Raw genomic sequence first — 16832 nt, 5'->3', positions numbered from 1 at the left:
GGAGGAGCGGCCGCTCCGCGTCCTGTGTGAGAACTACATATTCCGGCATGCCCCGCGCGCGGCTGCCCCGCCCTGCTGTGAGGACGGCGGTGCTGCTGGCTCGGGAGGGGCGGCGAGGTAAGAGAGGGGCCGGGACCAGGACTAGGGGTGGTGATACCCCCGAGGCAGCCGCTCCATTCCTCTGCTGAGGCAGCCGCGCGGTGCCGTTGCAGATGAGCAGGGTGCGGGCGGACGAGGAGGAGTACTGGCACAGCTCCAAGTTCCGGGCCTTCACCTTTGACGATGAGGATGACGAGCTCTCGCAGGTAGGGAGGGTCCGGCCCCGGCACTGGTGATAAGACACCCTCGTCGGGTGAGCCCCTGTTACCATCCCAGCCCAGGCCTCGGCCCTGCACGTCGCGGAGAGTTGATGTTCTGTAGATGGATTGTCACCTCCTGCCCCCTGAGGAGGGTACCGAGGGCTCCCGTCTCTCTCTCCACAGTAGCCAGTCCAAAATCTCATTACGACGTGGTTCTCCCCCACGCACCAAACTGCATCTCCCGCTGGTTGAGCTGTTAGTGTCCATGTAGGTGTCCTTGGGGTTCGCAGTGGTGAGGAAGAGCTACTATGTTTGCTGCATAGCTACAGGACTAAAATACCATCCTGACAAGCAGCAATGGAAGCTGAAGAAACTGTATGCAAAGTTCTTTGGGAGATGTTTGATGGTAATAGGAAACAAAGTGCATTGTACAATGCTGATGATCCTTATGCAAGGTCACTCTTTTGTGTAGCTAAAGGAATCCAAACGGGCAGTGAATAGCCTTCGGGATATTGTCGATGATGATGATGACGACCTTGAGAGGGTCAGCTGGAGTGGAGAACCTGTGGGAAGTAAGTAGAGAAGTACTGTAAATTATCTTTGAGACAGAGGGGGTTTAAAATTGCTGCTTAAGTCAAGTTACTTAAGTCAGGAGTATTATTTGCTATCTAATCTGACTCTAGTCTCCCAGATCGCATTGTCAACTACTGGATTTACCTGAGCAGATCCACTGAAAAGAGGGTGAGCAGAAGCCCAAATTGTGTAAAAAAGGAGAGTGCAGACAAGTGGAGGAAATTCACTTTTTCTAATATGTAGCCAAGCTCAGAGCAGGTGTTTTGGAGGTTATGGATTAATACTTGTCATGTTCAGGTGGCCTATGAGATTCTAGGTGATCAGTTCCTTCACATCACTGCCTGAAGTGGCACTGTTTAAAGTTTATGTGTTTTTATCCCACAGCACTTTAAGCAGATAATCCAAGGTTCCGTGTGTGTTTATAGAGTGACTCCTACACTAGAAATTTGAAAGGGAGGTGTAAACATTAAGTAGATGTGGTTCTAGTGATGATGGGAGTGAGCTCATGGCCCATACACAATGCTGTGTGCTGTGCTTTTTGAGTTCATGACCCACAGAATTGTGACACTTGGTAGCCAGTGTCAAACCATGAAAATTTACATATGGATCACCCAAAGTATCTTCAAAGACTGATCTTCTTGTCCTTTGCTATAGCTCCTCACTCTGTTTTCTTGTCCCACCCAGGGTCTTTCTACCTATTGTGTTCTTTTGCTTATCATCCTGATCCTAAAATAAGTGTGTTGTGCAGCTGTGTGAAAACAAGGGGAAACTGTATTGAGCAGGCAGGAGGGAGACATAGGCATTGTTGCCAGCAGCATGGGCACACTGAGAACTGTTTTGTCTGTGTGGGAAGGAAAACTGTCTTAGTCCTTAGTGTTCAGGAAAGCATCCTCTTAGGCTTCTGCAGTTTGAGGTAGGCTAGAGACTCTCTGTCTTGCTTTGTACTTCTAGAACAACGCAATTTATTTTATTTATACTTTTATCCCAAATGTAATGGGTGATAATGGTGGGGGTGTCTATGTATTCCTTTTAATCAAGCCATAGCCAGCTGTACAATGCTGTTGAAACCAGCCTTTTCTGGAGGACAACATGCCACTGCTTAACAAGCAGCATTACATGAGAGTGGGATTCTGCATGAAGAGATGCTCTGCTTCTACTTAGTGCTTAGGGTCAGACTTACCAAGATGTGCTAGTGCAGAACTGACCAGCACACACTTGGTAATGTTTCTGCTGTGCCAGATCATTCTTTACAGACTCTTTCGTGGTTAAAAATTCCCTGTCTGCACACAGGTATCTCCTGGTCAATCAAAGAGACAGCCTCTGGCAGCGCTAGTTCCCTGGATGGCCGAGACTCCAGCCTACAGAAGGGCTCTTCCTCCTATGCTGCTCTTCCCAAGCAAGCTTCTTCCTACTCTCTAAGCAGCCTGTTCAAAGGTGAGGTTCATTATATACTATATTGGCAAATGTGTTTTCTCTTAAGACCGTCAAGGGGCAGTTGTGTTATCTTACGTAAATTGTTTTATCTGAAATGCATTGCAAGACAAGGAAGCTCCGATCTCTCCTCAGAGTGGAGAGTGTATTGCTTATTGCTCACTGGTCAGAAATTGAAGACTGTCTTGTGCAGTAGATCGCGTGTTTTTGTGGAGTGCGAAGGGGCTTTGGAGATTATGGCTTCTTAAAATCCAGGTTCCAAAGAACAGCAAGGTAGAGCACAGCACTGTGTGGCAATCCATTTGGTTGGTGGAAAAGAGCAGGCTGCAAAGGGACTGGCTTGACCCATGTAGCCCTCATTTGATTTTCAGTTCTGTTAGAGAGGACAGATTGCTGAACCAACACCAACAGTAGCCAGCTGAGCTCCAAATAAAGGATAATCAAACACATGATAGGAGCAGTGGCAGCATAGCTGGTTACGGGGGGAGCTGTGCAGCAGGCCGTGGTCAAACATACACAGCTTGCAATAGTTCAGCTCTATTTTCACACAGCAAGACAACAAAACAGCTTTGACTTTGTCTTTCTTTCTCTGGGGTGTTTTTTGACTCTCAACTTTGACAATAAAGTGATGAAAAAAAGGATCCAAATTGCATCCCTGATGGATGGAGCTGTCCATGTTTCCACAGCCTGTGTTGCAGTGCTGTGCGCTTGAGCCTCTGCTCTGCAAGTAGATGAGTGAATTCAGGCTCTAACCTCTCCTGGCCTCAGCACCAAGAGAGCAGATAGAGATAGAGTGTGATATGGTTTGCAATGCCACAGATAGATTAAATACCTTAGAATGTGAGCAGGTGAGCCCCAGCTATGCTGGTGTAGTGTGCATCACTGTACAGGGTGGCTTGTTCTACAGGGGCATAGCTGCAGTAAAATGGCCTTGTAGTCTAGGCTTATGTTCCCTGTGCAAGAGATGTTGCTCGTGCAGGACAGTGTCTCACCAGTGTTTTTATTTCAGGACGGAACAAACTCCCAAGTTTTCAGTCCCTCTCAGATGGTAAGTTTTGGGTCCCTGCCTCTTTCTGGGGGGGGTGCAGATTTACATGAAACAAAGCGTTTCCAAAAAAGAAAAAGGGAAGTGTCATCTGCCTTAGGATGCAAAAAGGGAAACGGAATCATGTGCTGTCTAAAAGTTCAGTCATGGGTGGTTCTTTCCTAAAAGAAATTAAATAATTGGCATGATGGTTTGGGGTAATTATGTACAGCTGACAACTAGTTCTAGAGTAATGCTGTATTGTCATTTGGTCCTTAAGTTTGGGTCTTCTGCCATGAAAACCAAGGAAGGGATGGGTTTGAAGGTGCATGTGAATCAGGATTTTCATGTGGTACTCATCTGTGCCTTTCCCTCTCAGCCCTCAGTGACACAGGAGTTAAAAGCTATGCCCCAGAGCTGCGCAGACCGAAAGCTGAGTACAAGGTGAGCAGCCTGTGCTTGTTGTATGCCGAGATTACTGAACTTCCTACTCTACTGGTTTCATAGGAAGTGATTAGTTGCTGTTTCAGACAGAAGAGGGCAATGCAGGAAATAGGACAGGGAACTGCAAAATGCAACCTTGCAGTAATTCAGGCGTTCTCTGCTTTTGCTCAGAAGTATGTAGCTTTGCAGAGGTCTTGGTTTTGGTTATTCCTTTTATTGAATAGCCCAGCAGTCTTTGTGGAAAGGATTTCAAAGTAGTGCTTTGTCTGTAAGCTGCTTTCATGCTGGGTCAGATAAACTGGCATTACATGTGGTTTTTACATTTTTTTAAATACGAAAGTTTTGAAATTTCCTATTCATGAATCGCTGGGACAACACAGAGGGAGTTGTGCAGAGGCAGTGTTCCAATTGCCAGGGGTGTTTGTCTACCAGATATGCAGATATGCTCAACACCAGATAGGTGTTGGAGAATCTAGAGGATTTTGGGACTGGGTGGATTCCTGTTTCTAGGTGTGAGATTGTGGTCCCATGTCCCTAGGTCCAGGCAGTAACAAGACTGAGCCCATATTCCCTACAGATACAGACATGCACGATACTAACTCAGCTGCGTGCATGGATTAACACAGACAGAAACCAGCACCTTTATGAATAGACACATACAGGAAACACTCAAGCTTGATCCTGAGCTTCCTTTCTGTCTGACCAATTCTACTGGTGGAACATGCACACGCTCTATGGGTCCCTCCTGCAGCTGGTCTTAGACATCTGGTTTGTTTTGTAGCTGAATCCCAGACCCAGTCTCCTCCAGTAGCTGGCACTTGCATCCTGGAGCTGCTGGGGTTCATGGTCCACCTGTCTTGGGCCATCTGATCATCCCCAGGTTGGGGTATTTTGTCAATTAGCTATTAATGACATAACCTAACAGAGCACTTCCTCAAAGCACAGCAGGAGTGCCCTGTTATGTTGTGTTCTGGGCCTGCAGAAGCAGTGAAACAGGAAGGAGAAGGATTATACACCCCTCTTAAATGGGGTGGTGTAAGTGGGGTGAAGCAAAGGAAGGAAAGTTAGTGGCACTTTTGATGAGTGTCCTGACAGTGTTTGAAGTTGTCCTGACAGCTGAGAAGCTGCCTCTAATCAGCAGTGCTGGAGGGAACCCTGGTGCTCAGGATATTTGACACTCAGCTATACATTGCTTTGAGAGACTCATGTGCGGAGGTTCCCTAATAAGATTGGGACCTTTCATCCTTAGATTTGGGCTTTCAATAAATCTTCAATGGATTTAAAATTCAGTGTCCTCAGAGCTGGCTCTTGTTGCTCCCTTTCTCTGGGCCTCTGGAGGCAGAAAGCTGAATTGCAACTTGGGTCTCACAGAGACTTAGATGACTTTATGGTGTGTGAGTTAGGAGTGGCTCAGGCCACCATCACTTTTTATCCTGAGTCTGTTGTCCCTGTGTTCTCCATGCTGCTGTGGAAGGCTCACCAGCAGAAGTCTGTCTGAATTGTAATGTGAAACTGACTCCTTGCCCTTCAGTTTTGGGTTAGTCTGTTTTGCATGTTTTTGTTTGTCCTGAAAGTAACGTAATTTGCAAGAACTACAACCTGATGCAATGCACTTCTTATAAAGAATGTGATAACAGACCGTACTGAGGCAATAGAAAGGCTGTGTTAACATATGAGCCTTTAGCTTCCCTCCACACCAGCATATGCAGAGTCTTAGGGCTCAGCATTTGCACCTGAAAAATGTACGTACACATCCTACTAACACTTTTCCTGGAGCAGCTGAGTGGTAAGTGTGCGTAGCTACATGTGGGCCATCACTGATGCAGCAGAAGTGGAAAGCAGCTTGGAGACTGCTGAAATTATCTGAGGCTTAAGAGTGCTGTATTTTTCTTGTGGCAGGATTACAGCAGTGACTGGAGCCCCAAAGATACAGTCAGGCGAATGCAGAGGGGCAAGGTAAGGACTTTGCACTCTCACCTGCTTGTAAGAGATTGAGGGTGGGTGGTCCCAAAATGCTTTACACTTTCCTGTGTTCCTGGCTGTTCTGGGAACAAGGAGAGGATCTGTGTTGCTTGCAGCACCTAGCAGGGATGGTGGTCTGTATGTCTGTTACTTTGCCAGGTGGCAGTGCTGGGATCACACTAGCTCAGGAGCAGCAGCAGAACTTCAGGGTTTTGTTGCTTTGTTTACTTGAGTTGTCCCCTCAGCAAGGCTCTGACAGTAGGTATCTGTACTGCTGTGTCCCTTTCTACCCTTTCTGCTCCCTGGGGCTAGGTTTATTTTAAAAGTCTGAGGGGGTGGGGCTTTATCTCCATTCTCAGTTGGTGGCAAATGGAGAGAGGAAGACGGAAATAGTTTCACTGGAGCTGTAATCTTAGTTTCAGCTGCCTTAGTGTGCAGTGAACACATAGGGAGATTGTGGTTTCACTCTGCATGTGTCTCCTCAAAAGCTGAGGTGAACTAAAGGGTGAGAGAGGCCACAGATGTGGGGCAAGAGGAAGAGAGAAAGAGTTATGACTCTATTTTTCTGTTCTCCTTTGAGGAAAGAGGCCTGCAGAGTTCCCTCCTCCTGTCAGGGCTAGTGGTTTGTGGTATAGTTCTTACAGGGGTGTTTGTGCTGAATGCATGTTGTCTGCTGTCCTAGACTGGGCAGTAATGAGGGCTGACTGCAACCCCTGTGGACAGATTTCCAGGATCACGCAGCATGTGGTTTCAGCTAAATGACAATTTCTCCACTCGTTGGGAGGGTGGTTATTCATGTTGCTGAAGGGCTTATGGGAGAGGAATAAACAATACCTTGGGTTCAGCCTGAGGACTGTCTTATGTCCCACATGCCTGCTTCTTCTTGTTCTGTCTCTAGGTCTGCTCTCTAGAGAGATTTCGCTCCCTGCAGGACAAGCTGGTGCTCTTGGATGAAGCTGTGGCAGGGCACGATGGGAATGTCATTACAGCTGTGAGTCCTGCTGGGGCCATACAGGGCTGAGACTTCTGGGTGGCCCCACAGAGAGTGCTTGTGAGAATACAGTCAGCTCTGTTGCAAGACTAGGGGGTATTCTTTAGTTCAAACCAAACAGTTACTGGAAAATGTCAAAGCTTAAGACTGGGAAATTCCGTATTCCTGTTGTCTTTCCTGCCACTCTGCAGAACTGATGTTAATAACAAGGAAACTGATCCATCAGCTTTACAGATTTTTGCAACTACCTTTTGAAGGTCAAGGTTTAATCTTCATTGCAGCACAGAAGATCTGAGACCTGGCATTTAAGATCTGGGGCCTCACCATTTTTTTTGGCTTTTTTAAAGTATCAGACAGGAAATGGGATTGTGTTAGAGCTTTCTTCATCCAGGTTTTTTAATTCCTTGGATTTTGCATGGAAAGGTTTTCCTTTGTAAATTTTGGTCTCACTCATCTAAACTCCAGAATAGGAGCTTAGGCAAGAATCGGCAGCTGTGGCCTAGGCTCTCACTGCTTGTTCTGGGTGTTGTGGGTACCAGAATTAAGTTCAGTGCTGTAAGAGCTGTGTTTTCAGAGGCCCTTTGCAAAAGCTTCTCTAGGCCTTGACCAGTGTGCTGTTTGTTTGTCTCTCTTAATTCTGAGCTGTCTGTCTGTGCTCACAGGTCCTGATATTCCTGAAACGGACGCTAAGGAGAGGTGAGCGTGACTGGCCAGGATTTTTGTAGTGTGTGAAGGACAGAGGGGATCGTCCTTTCACTGGGTGCAACATACAAAAAGCCTCTGGGATATTGCTTTTTTACTAAGCATGAAGTATTTTTGTGGCAAGTGTAGTGTGGGTGGCGGGCGGATAGCAATACCTGCAAAGGCTCCAGAGAGGAGCTTTAAGCAGTGGTAGATGGTGGTGATGGGATGAATGAAAATGAATCTGTAGAAGTAGTACACGGCTGTGAATTCAGCTGTCAGCCCAGTGATTGGGCTCTTCTGTGCTCCAGCCGCCAAGACTGTGATTTGAGATGGGATAAGGTTGTTGAATCCTGCCAGTGACTTTCAACTCCATGCACTGTGCTAAATCCCCTCTGCTTGGGAGTGCTATCTTACTTTACCCACCTGTACATAAACTCTCTCCCTTGCAGAGATCTTGTTTCGGGAGCTGGAGGTGCGGCAGGTGGCCTTGTGCCATCTGATCCATTTCCTCAGAGAGATGGGTGAGCAGAAGTTCCTTCTGGATCTGCTCAGGTGAGGCTGTTGATCCATCTTGTGGCAGGGTTGAGCACACTGCTAGGAACCTGCCTCCAAGGTAATGCTTGCTAATTCTCTTTTGCAGGTTCTTAGACAGGACTGAGGAAGTTGCTGTGAGTATTCCCAGGAGCATAAGCTCCCTTATGCAGGGAGGGGCTGGCTGCAGAGTGTGTGGGAATCAGGCAAAAGCTTTTCATCCCCATTTCACTCTCTGGAATACTGTATCTCCCAAATCCATGAGAAGAGACTGCTTCTTTCCTCTCTCCCTCCAGCTGTCTCAGTACCGGGAGCATTTGAACATCCAGGATGTAGAAAAAAGGAGGGAATTTCTGAAAGGTTGCATTGGGTAAGAAAAAAAATGCAATAGCAGGGGAGGGATGTGGATTCTTCACAGAAGGTGGTAGAGAAGAAAATTAGACCTCTGTGCCAGTAGCATGGCTTATGTGGTTTGAGAGCTGATGTTGATTTTCCGTTAGTGAGGAGTGGGAGTAGAGTTTTTGGTACGGTGTAGACCAGAGAGGAATAATTTGTGGGGATCACCTAGTCCAGCAGCTTTTGCTGCTTATTCAGGGAGAAAGATGTTTCAAGGGACTTTCTGATCATTGACCCTTCAGATTGTAATGGAAGTCTGAGTGCCTGAGCACTTTAGGAAGTTGGTAGCATCCACTTTAGGCTGTTCTATGAGATGTGCCATGTAATGTTTCTCTGAAGCCTCTCTAGTTGGAGACGGCAGTGGGTCAGGAATGTGAGTACTCACTGGCCATTCAAGCTGGGAAGAATGGGAACTTTTTTGGTAGGAAAAAACCTTCTGCTAAGTGTACTTAGAAGCAAATTAAGGATTCTGTACTTAAGAGCTGGTCACAGTGTTTCTTTCCTTCATGTCTGGCCAGGCTGCCGTTTTCAGCTGAGGATACCTCTCACATCCAAGACCATTATACCCTGTTGGAGCGACAGATCATTATTGAGGTATGAAATCTTCTTTGCTGGTCAAGAGATGGCTAGGACTACCTGTGAGATCTCTTGCTGTCCCTAACTTTCACTACATTGGATCTAACCAGCCTGTCCTGGCTAGTGTAGTTGTAATTGCTGTTCAGGCTGCTATGCCAGGCACATGTGAAATACCAGATCTGAGACTTGATAGCATGTTGGGGCTATGCTTGCACACTGCTGTCACAACACTCTCTGTAGGTCTCTATCCCACAGCTAAACAGGCAGTTGTCCTGGCTCACGTTCACCCTGTCTGTCTTCCTGATTCCACAGGCTAATGATCGGCACTTGGAGACGGCTGGGCAGTCAGAGCTATTTCGGAAATATCCTCGCAAGGCTTCAATCCTCAACATGCCACTAGTGACCACCCTCTTCTACTCCTGTTTCTACCACTACACAGAGGCTGAGGTGCGGATGATGTGGCAGAAGATAAGGTTGCATCTCGTCCTTGTAGCCCTCAAGATGTAGGGTGGTCAAGCTGCAGCATGTTAAGGAGAGTAAGGGAAAGAGAGATCTTATTTCATCCCTCAGAGAGACTTTGTCCCCTGGCACCAGTTTGGAGTTTTGTGCTCTAAGACATTCAACCTGGCACAGTTTGTCAGGAAGTTGCCTCCTAGAAATCACTGTCAATCCCATGAGGCTGAGGTGCGTGGAACTGGTCGTGGAAGTGCTGGAGGTGCACCAGTTGAGGATGTAGGGAAGCTGGACCAGAGAGCTAATGAGGTGGGATGGGATAGTTGCTCTCTTCTGTCAGCTGCTTCCTCCTGTGGTACTGACATGAGCAAAAAGCAGTAAAATCTTGAGAAGATTGATTCTGTGCAAGGCAGATGCCTTATAATAGGTGTGTGAACCCCTGCTGTGGCCTGCCCTTCTGAGTTTGCACTGACTTATCTGCTTTCTTTAGGGAATGTTCAGCAGCCCCACCAACCTGAAGAAAACATTTAAGGTGCGTGAGTCTCTCCTGTTTTGGCAGCACTAGCTGAAAACGTGCACAGACAAACTATGTAATGAAAGGGGCTCAGTAGGAGGAATATGAGAGGCTCAGCACTGAGCTAGGGAGGGGACCATGGCATCCTTTTTGAGCAAGGCCCTTCTGGAGTCTCAGAAAGGCAAGTGAGAGCCATGTGGAGATTTTCAATGGATGTACCCTGTCTGCAGCAGCACTTGCAAATCACCACTTCCTACTCTCTTAGGTGCTGTGTGTGGCATCAGGCAGCATCTTGCCTCTTTGTGTGGGTGTTGGTGTGGGTCCTGCCAGGGCTGGGGCAGATGGCATTCATCTCCAGCCCACACAGGCCTTCTGAGCTATGCTGTTGGTCTGACTGCAGCTTTCTGCCTTGCAGATTCCTGATAAGCAGTATGTGCTGACTGCCCTGGCTGCCCGTGCCAAGCTGCGGGCTTGGGGTGATGTGGATGCCCTCCTCACCACCAAGGTGAGCTGCAGAGAGCCTTGCTGGGGACACAGTCCCAAGTACTGGTGTCTGCTACTGATAGCTGGCTTGTTCTGGAGTTGCTGGACAGACTGGTTTTATTCCAGCAAAGTCCAGCACCTTTGCTGCAGGGTGTTGCAATACTTTCCTCCTCTCCCTGCCCAAGACCTCTGCTGGGCTGGCTTGGCTGCAGCAATAAGGTCAGAGAAGGGGCCTGTCTCTGAGTTTGGTTACCAAAGGGATTGCAGCCAGCCTGTGCACAGCCCCTGAACGAAGGGCTCTGCCGTGGGGTGCGTGTGGTGGCTGTGTATTATGTTGCTGGCACTGGGAGAAAAAACACATTTTCTTGTAGCTGGAGGGATTGTCCTTTTGAGTTGACATAGGTTTGGTTCTCATTTCAGAACTGGCTGGGTTACACCAAGAAGAAGGCACCTATTGGCTTCCACCGGGTGGTGGAGATCTTGCAGAGGAACAATGCTCCTGTGCAGGTGAGCCAGGAACCCCTGCTTATGTCCTGCTCTTTTTTGGGATTTGGTGTATGAGTGACTCCTCAGGTGAGCTGCTTCCTAGCTGGAAGTGAGAGAAGCTTGCTGATCTTCTGACACCGCCAGGTGGGTGCAGCACTCAGCTGAGCAGCCCATGCATCAACAAAAGGTGTGGGTGGTACTGAGGGCTGGGTCCTAGCTCTGACTGCAGGAGGGACAGCTGTGCAGGCTGTGACCAATGACTGTGTTGTGCTCCAGGTTTTTCAATACCTCCCAGAATAATCTTCTTCATAATTTTACCATGCACTGAAATGAAATATCATAAAAGGAAATCAGATTTGACAAGGTAACCCACTTGGTCGATCAAGGGAAGCCACTCTATGTAGTGTTTTTGGATTTCAGTAAAGCTTTTGATGTCTCTCGGAGTATCCTTCTGGCCAAAATGTCCAGCACACAGCTGGATAAACAAGTGATGAGATGGGTGAGCGTCTGGTTCATGGGTTGGGCATAAAGGATTACAGTGAATAGGGTGACATCAGACTGGTGACTGGTCACTAGTGGGGTTTCACAGGGCTCCATCCTCTGCCCTGTGCTCTTCAACATTTTCATAAATTACTTGGATGCATGACTGGAAGGGATACTAAGCAAGTTTATAGATGATCCAAAACTGGGTGGAGTTGTTGACTCCCCAGAAGGCAAGGAGGCTCTGTAGAGAGACCTGAACAAATTAGAGGGCTGGGCAGCCATCAAAATTAAGTGGAGTTCAGCAAGGGATGGATTCTGCATCTGGCATGTATAGATAGAATGAGAGGTTGGAGAGCAGCACCATGGATCCTGGTCACTGGCAAGTTGAACATGAGCCTGGCAGCCAGGAGAGCCAACTCTGTCCTGGGGGACATCAGACACAGCATGGACAGCTGGGTAAGGGAGGGGAATGTTCTGCTCTGCTCTGCACTGGGGCAGCCTCACCTCGAGTGCTGGGGGCAGTTTTGGGCACCACAGTTTAAGAAGGTTATAAAGCTATTAGAGACCATGCAAAGAAGGGCCATGAACATAGTGAAGAGCCTTGAGAGAAAGCTATATGAGGAGCAGCTGAGATTACTTGGTCTGTTCAGCCTGGAGAAGAAGAGCCTGAGGGAAAACCACATTGCAGTTTACAACTTCTTTGTGAGGGGAAGAGGAGGGGGGACCAGTGACAGGACCCAGGGAGTGGCCTGAAATTGTGTCAGGGGAGGTTTAGGTTGGATATTGGAAAGAGGTTCTTTACCCAAAGGCTGATTGGGCACTGGAAAAGGCTCCCCATGGAAGTGGTCACAGAATGAAGCCTGACAGAATTCAAGAAACATTTGGACAGTGCTCTCAGGCACATGTTCTGACCCTTGGGAATGCTGCTGTGCTGGGACAGGGGTTGGATTCTATGATCCTTGTGGGTCCCTTCTAACTTGGCTTATTCTGTGATTCTGAGCTTTGTAAGCAAAGCTTCTGGGATCCTGAACAGTCTTGTTGAGGTCTCTTGTTCCCCAAGGAAGGGGCCAAGTCTGTGTGACCAGCAGCCTTGAAATGTTTTGAGACTGGGGTGAGGAAATGAGATGGGATATACCTGTAGAAGGGAACTGAGACATTCTTCTGTCTCTCACAGGTGCTGCAGGAATATGTGCGCCTGGTGGAAGATGTAGAGACCCGGCTGAACCTCGCTACCAAATACAAGTGCCATGATGTTGTCATAGAGGTAGATTGCTGCCTTGTGAAGAGATGGGTCACAGGCCTGCTTTTTCTCTCTAGCTTTTCTGTTCTCTGCCCTGTGCCACTTCTGTCATGTGCCTGGTGGGGTTTGTTTATCCCTGTGGCCTGGGAAAAATTATAAGGTTCCCAGTAGAAGTCCATGAGCCAGGAGAGTGGCTCCTAGCATTTGTGCTGTGAAATTGTTTTGTGCTGGGAGCTAGATGGGGGATTGTAGAATTGCCCTGCCCATCTGCAGGACGCTATCTAACCATGGAAGTGTCCCTTTCTCTCAGCTGGGTGCTGGTTTTGCCTTTTATCTAGACCTACCGGGATCTAAAGGATCGTATCCAGCTGACAGCATATAAATGCAAGGTGGAGCGGGGCTCTGCAGAAGAAGAGAAGATACACAGCATTCTCAGCAATGTGGTATGAAATGCTTACTCTTTCTTCCAGACACTCTTACCAGAAACAGACAGGTGTAGGGGCATGGCTGTCCTACATACTTTGTCTTTGCTGGGAAGCAAATCTTTTGTTTGGTGTTGTATTCGGGGTAGGAATGAATGGTTATACTGGTAGAAATGGCACACTCTGGCCATAGCTGTGCTTGTCAGGGATTGGGAGTCACTAAGTTGACCCCTAGGGCTCTGTGTTCAGCACTGGTGTTAGTGATGTCTTGTTCTCTCTGTTAGCAAATCCGGTGGAAGAACTGAACACCTGTGAAACAGCTTGTTTGGCCATCACCATGTCACTGAAAGAGAGAACTGCAAAACCCAGTCCAGTGCCAACAGAGGAGCTCCGTTACTACTCATTGCATGATCAACACTCATCGATGACAGTGGGTGCCCGTGGCTTGTGGGACCGTGACGTTCAGGCTGCTTGAAGACAGCTACTAAAATGTAGCTGGTGAAACCATGGTACTGATCCATCAGGGTTGATTCTTTTTGGAATCTTTGATGTGGCTGTAAGCCAGGCATCACTTGTGTGTGTGGAGGGAAGTTGCTGGGCACAGCAAGATGAATGTTTGCTCTGGGTGGTGCCTGGGCTTATTCTTGCAAGAGGAACGTGTCAGTCACACTCTGGAGTCTTGCCACCAGACAGTGCTGACCAGTCCCTGTAACAGTCAAGCTGGCTTGCGCATCACTAATCATGGTTGTGGCTGGAGTAAAACCTACCTGGACCATGTTCTCCCTGTGTGAAAGTGTTGGGGGAAAGGACCAGGACCAGTTGGACTTTTTTTTTTTTTTTCTTGTTCGTTCTGGCTCACACTAGGAAAAGAGGTGTGTGAACTCCTGCAGAGCCAGGACAGCAACCTCTGCCAGTAAGTATCCTTCTGCTAGCACTCCACAGCATTTGGAAGATCCCTTTACCAGGAAAAGATGTAGTGTGGAGGTGGTCAGAATCCTTATGGGTTGGATGGAGAGCAAGCAGGGACCTCTCTCAGTTGACACAAACCTGCTGGCTCCAGGAGCTATTTTCTCAGAAAGTGTTATGCCAGGAAGGATTGAAATGCACTTTCTTAGAAACATAACTCCTCAGGCAGCTGCTGGCTTCATCCTTTCAGACCTCACTTCAATTCTGTAAATAAAGCTGTCTCTTTCTCCTTGGGCTGTTTCCTTCCTTCCCCCACTAAGCATATTGTCACTCTTGTGTGTTAATCCTGAGCCATTTATCACCTCCCACAAAACGAGTTGCAGGATGTTTTTTAATGTTCTGAAAAGCACAGTGCATGTCACCATGGAGTGACATTGCTTGCAGCAATACCTTATTTCACACCTTCAGTGCCATCAGCACAGATGAATTAATTTTGGAGAGTTTGTAGGAGTGTGCTGCCACAGGGGGTCACACGAACACGAGAGTAGATTTGGATTCTAGCCTCCCTGCTACACTTTTTGGGGCTTTTTTTTGTTTGGTTGGGGTTTTTTTGTTGGTTTTTTTTGGGTGTCTTTTTTCTTATGGAACCATTTGGGTTGGAATGGACCTCTATCATCTAGTCCACTCCTGCTTTATCAGGATCACCTGGAACAGGCAGACCAGGACTGTGGCTATTGTGGGTTTTCAGTATCATCACAGCTGGAGATGACTCAGCTTCTCTGGGAAACCTGTTCTGAATTTGGCAACACTCACAGTAAAAGGTGGGTTTGTTCTTTCAGATGGACCAGCACATTTCAGTTTGTGCCCAGTACCCCTTGTCATCACTGGGTACCACTGAAGAGAGTCTGGGTCCCATTCTTCACTCCCTCTCATCACATCCTTGGACAAAGTGACAAGGTTGCCCTTGATCTAGAACCATTTTAGGTGAGGGATGCTAAAATTAATAGTAACAAGTCTAATACAGCTTGTATTTTATGTTGCTCATACTAATTGAGTAAATAGAAGTCCTTGGCAGGCTGTATATAAAGTCATATGACCCCATAAACTTAGATAAGACAAATGGGGAGAATTGTCCTCCAGGGAGATGTTTGGAATAAAATCTTTCTAATCATCTCAGGGAAGAGATGAAACAGGGCTTTTTGTAGATCTCAAAAACTAACCAGATCCCAAGGCTCAGCTGTTTCAGCTAAAGACTTTAAATCACCCTGCAAGGACTGGGCCAGGCAGCTAATCTCTTTGCATGTTTATTCCTTCATGTCACCTGCTGCTACCCTTTGCTTTGTAAGAACAGTGATGGGCAGCCACCGAAGTCCCTCTGTGGCACTTTGGGCAGGCAGGCAGTGCTAATAATCTAGTAGCAGTGGTTTGTTTCACCTGCATGTGGCAGAGCACAGGTAATTCTGTTCCAGTGCCTAGAGGTGCTGGTTGGTCAGCTCTGCTGTCTCCTGGACTTCTGAGTCCCTTTGTCCTTGCTTAGTGCAGTAGCCCTGCAGAAGCAGAGCTTTACATGCTTTTATAACAATGCTTAGCTGGTGGCCTGGAGGACATTGTGTTCTGCTGCTGCCTCCTGTCACACATGCTGTCCATCTGCTGTCATTTGTCCTGTCACTGTGTACAGCCTTGACACCTCCATCCCTCCCCTCTAGAAAAATGGACCATGTCATTTCAGAACCTGGAACTGACACCAAACTCAGAAAGAAATGAAATCTCAGACCCTATCTTTGAGATGTCAGTGAGTTGCATTACTTTATTCTGGCCAGGATGTGCAGTGAAAATCATTCCAACTGCACATGTCCTGTACAAGACTTTTCACATATTTATACATTTATTGAAAACAATTTTTAAGCAAATGAGCTTTATGTCATCGGTATCCCTATGTCAGTTTTTTTTTTTTTTTATGCCGGCAGACTTAACACATAACTCATTCTTCTTAACACATACATAAAATATTCACATACTGCATTGAACTCATACAACTCCCTTCGAGTTAAAAGAACTCAAAGTATCTGAGCAAACTCCACTATAAAAGCCACTAATTTACTAACTTACATGTGGCCTAAAAAAAGCTTCACAGTGCACCTTTCACCATACAGTTTCACAACAGGATTTACTGCAGGATTCACTGCAGGACTCAAACCTGCAATTTCTGGATTTTACCACTGGATGGGACTTGAACCTGTTGTTTCTACAAAAGGGGACCTGAAACATCGGAACAGACACTCTGTGATTAGCGCATTGCTGAGTTCCCTTGAAGTACCCATGGTGCTCACTGTGCCATCATGGCCAAATGGTTATATGTCTTTATATGCAGCCTGTCAAGGACTTCTGCTTACTCAACTAGGATGAGCTACATAAAACACAAGATATATTAGGCATGTTACTATTACTCTTAGCATCTCTCACCTAAAATGGTCCCAGATCAGAGGTTTCAAACCAAACAGGTCTGGTTGTCAGTGTAATTCCTCACAGTAGTGTGAGATGAGAATACCTCTTCACATCTGTGTGCACACTGGTAATTGATATTTGATTTTGTTCATCCTGCAAGGAAAATAAAATTCCATTAATAGCTGGTGGTCATTTTTTATGCAGGCCTGAACAGCATCATGTGGCAGAATCTGCCTCAGCAGAAGGCACTGAAACTAAGCAATGACCTCAGCTTTCCTGAATGCTGCCTCATCTGTGCAAAAACCTTCCTGCCCAGGTTTATGTGCAAGAGTTTTGTCAGGAAAGATTTTGCCCCTTTGATTACTCAGGAGGAGAAAGTAGACAGTTGAATGCTGAAGTACTGCTTGTCTCTGCTTTGCAACTTGCTTCATCTCACATATAACATGGGCTACCTTGTTGGGTTGAAGGTGCTGAACTCTGTGTTGTCCT

At 47.0% G+C, this 16832-nt stretch overlaps 1 protein-coding gene across 3 annotated transcripts; it reads left to right on the top strand.

Annotated features, from left to right (window-relative positions):
• Nucleotides 1-5: 5 nt before the first annotated feature.
• On the top strand, nucleotides 6-16809 carry VIPAS39 (VPS33B interacting protein, apical-basolateral polarity regulator, spe-39 homolog). 3 transcript variants are annotated; one of them, XM_005520229.3, is made up of 20 exons: nucleotides 6-117; nucleotides 213-305; nucleotides 772-871; nucleotides 2163-2306; nucleotides 3313-3351; nucleotides 3707-3771; nucleotides 5671-5727; nucleotides 6632-6724; nucleotides 7387-7420; nucleotides 7858-7960; nucleotides 8049-8076; nucleotides 8236-8309; nucleotides 8854-8929; nucleotides 9224-9358; nucleotides 9855-9896; nucleotides 10294-10383; nucleotides 10782-10868; nucleotides 12505-12594; nucleotides 12909-13013; nucleotides 13277-13764. In XM_005520229.3, exons 2-20 carry the CDS (start codon nucleotides 213-215, stop codon nucleotides 13295-13297), a joined length of 1476 nt encoding a protein of 491 aa, XP_005520286.1. In that variant the 5' UTR covers nucleotides 6-117; the 3' UTR covers nucleotides 13298-13764. The 3 variants fall into 3 exon arrangements, 2 of the variants coding, with proteins under 2 accessions (XP_005520286.1, XP_014105392.1); XM_014249917.2 differs by having other exon boundaries at nucleotides 18-117; nucleotides 194-305; XR_015772892.1 differs by lacking the exon at nucleotides 6-117 and adding an exon at nucleotides 14598-16809 and having other exon boundaries at nucleotides 124-305; nucleotides 13277-13501.
• Nucleotides 16810-16832: the final 23 nt, after the last annotated feature.

This window comes from Pseudopodoces humilis, chromosome 7, assembly GCF_049639895.1.
Source record: "Pseudopodoces humilis isolate 2021_Gansu_Grassland_sample_001 chromosome 7, ASM4963989v1, whole genome shotgun sequence".
Lineage (NCBI taxonomy): Eukaryota > Metazoa > Chordata > Aves > Passeriformes > Paridae > Pseudopodoces > Pseudopodoces humilis.
This window is presented reverse-complemented; position numbering and strand designations above follow the sequence as displayed.

What these genes read in the sequence shown, in the direction of transcription:
- VIPAS39 (XM_005520229.3), top strand. Translation starts at nt 213, where the DNA reads ATGAGCAGGGTGCGGGCGGACGAGGAGGAGTACTGGCACAGCTCCAAG. An exon ending in TCTAAGCAGCCTGTTCAAAG is followed by an intron (nt 2,307 to 3,312) that starts GTGAGGTTCATT and finishes TTTTTATTTCAG; the next exon opens with GACGGAACAAACTCCCAAGT. An exon ending in TTTTCAGTCCCTCTCAGATG is followed by an intron (nt 3,352 to 3,706) that starts GTAAGTTTTGGG and finishes TTTCCCTCTCAG; the next exon opens with CCCTCAGTGACACAGGAGTT.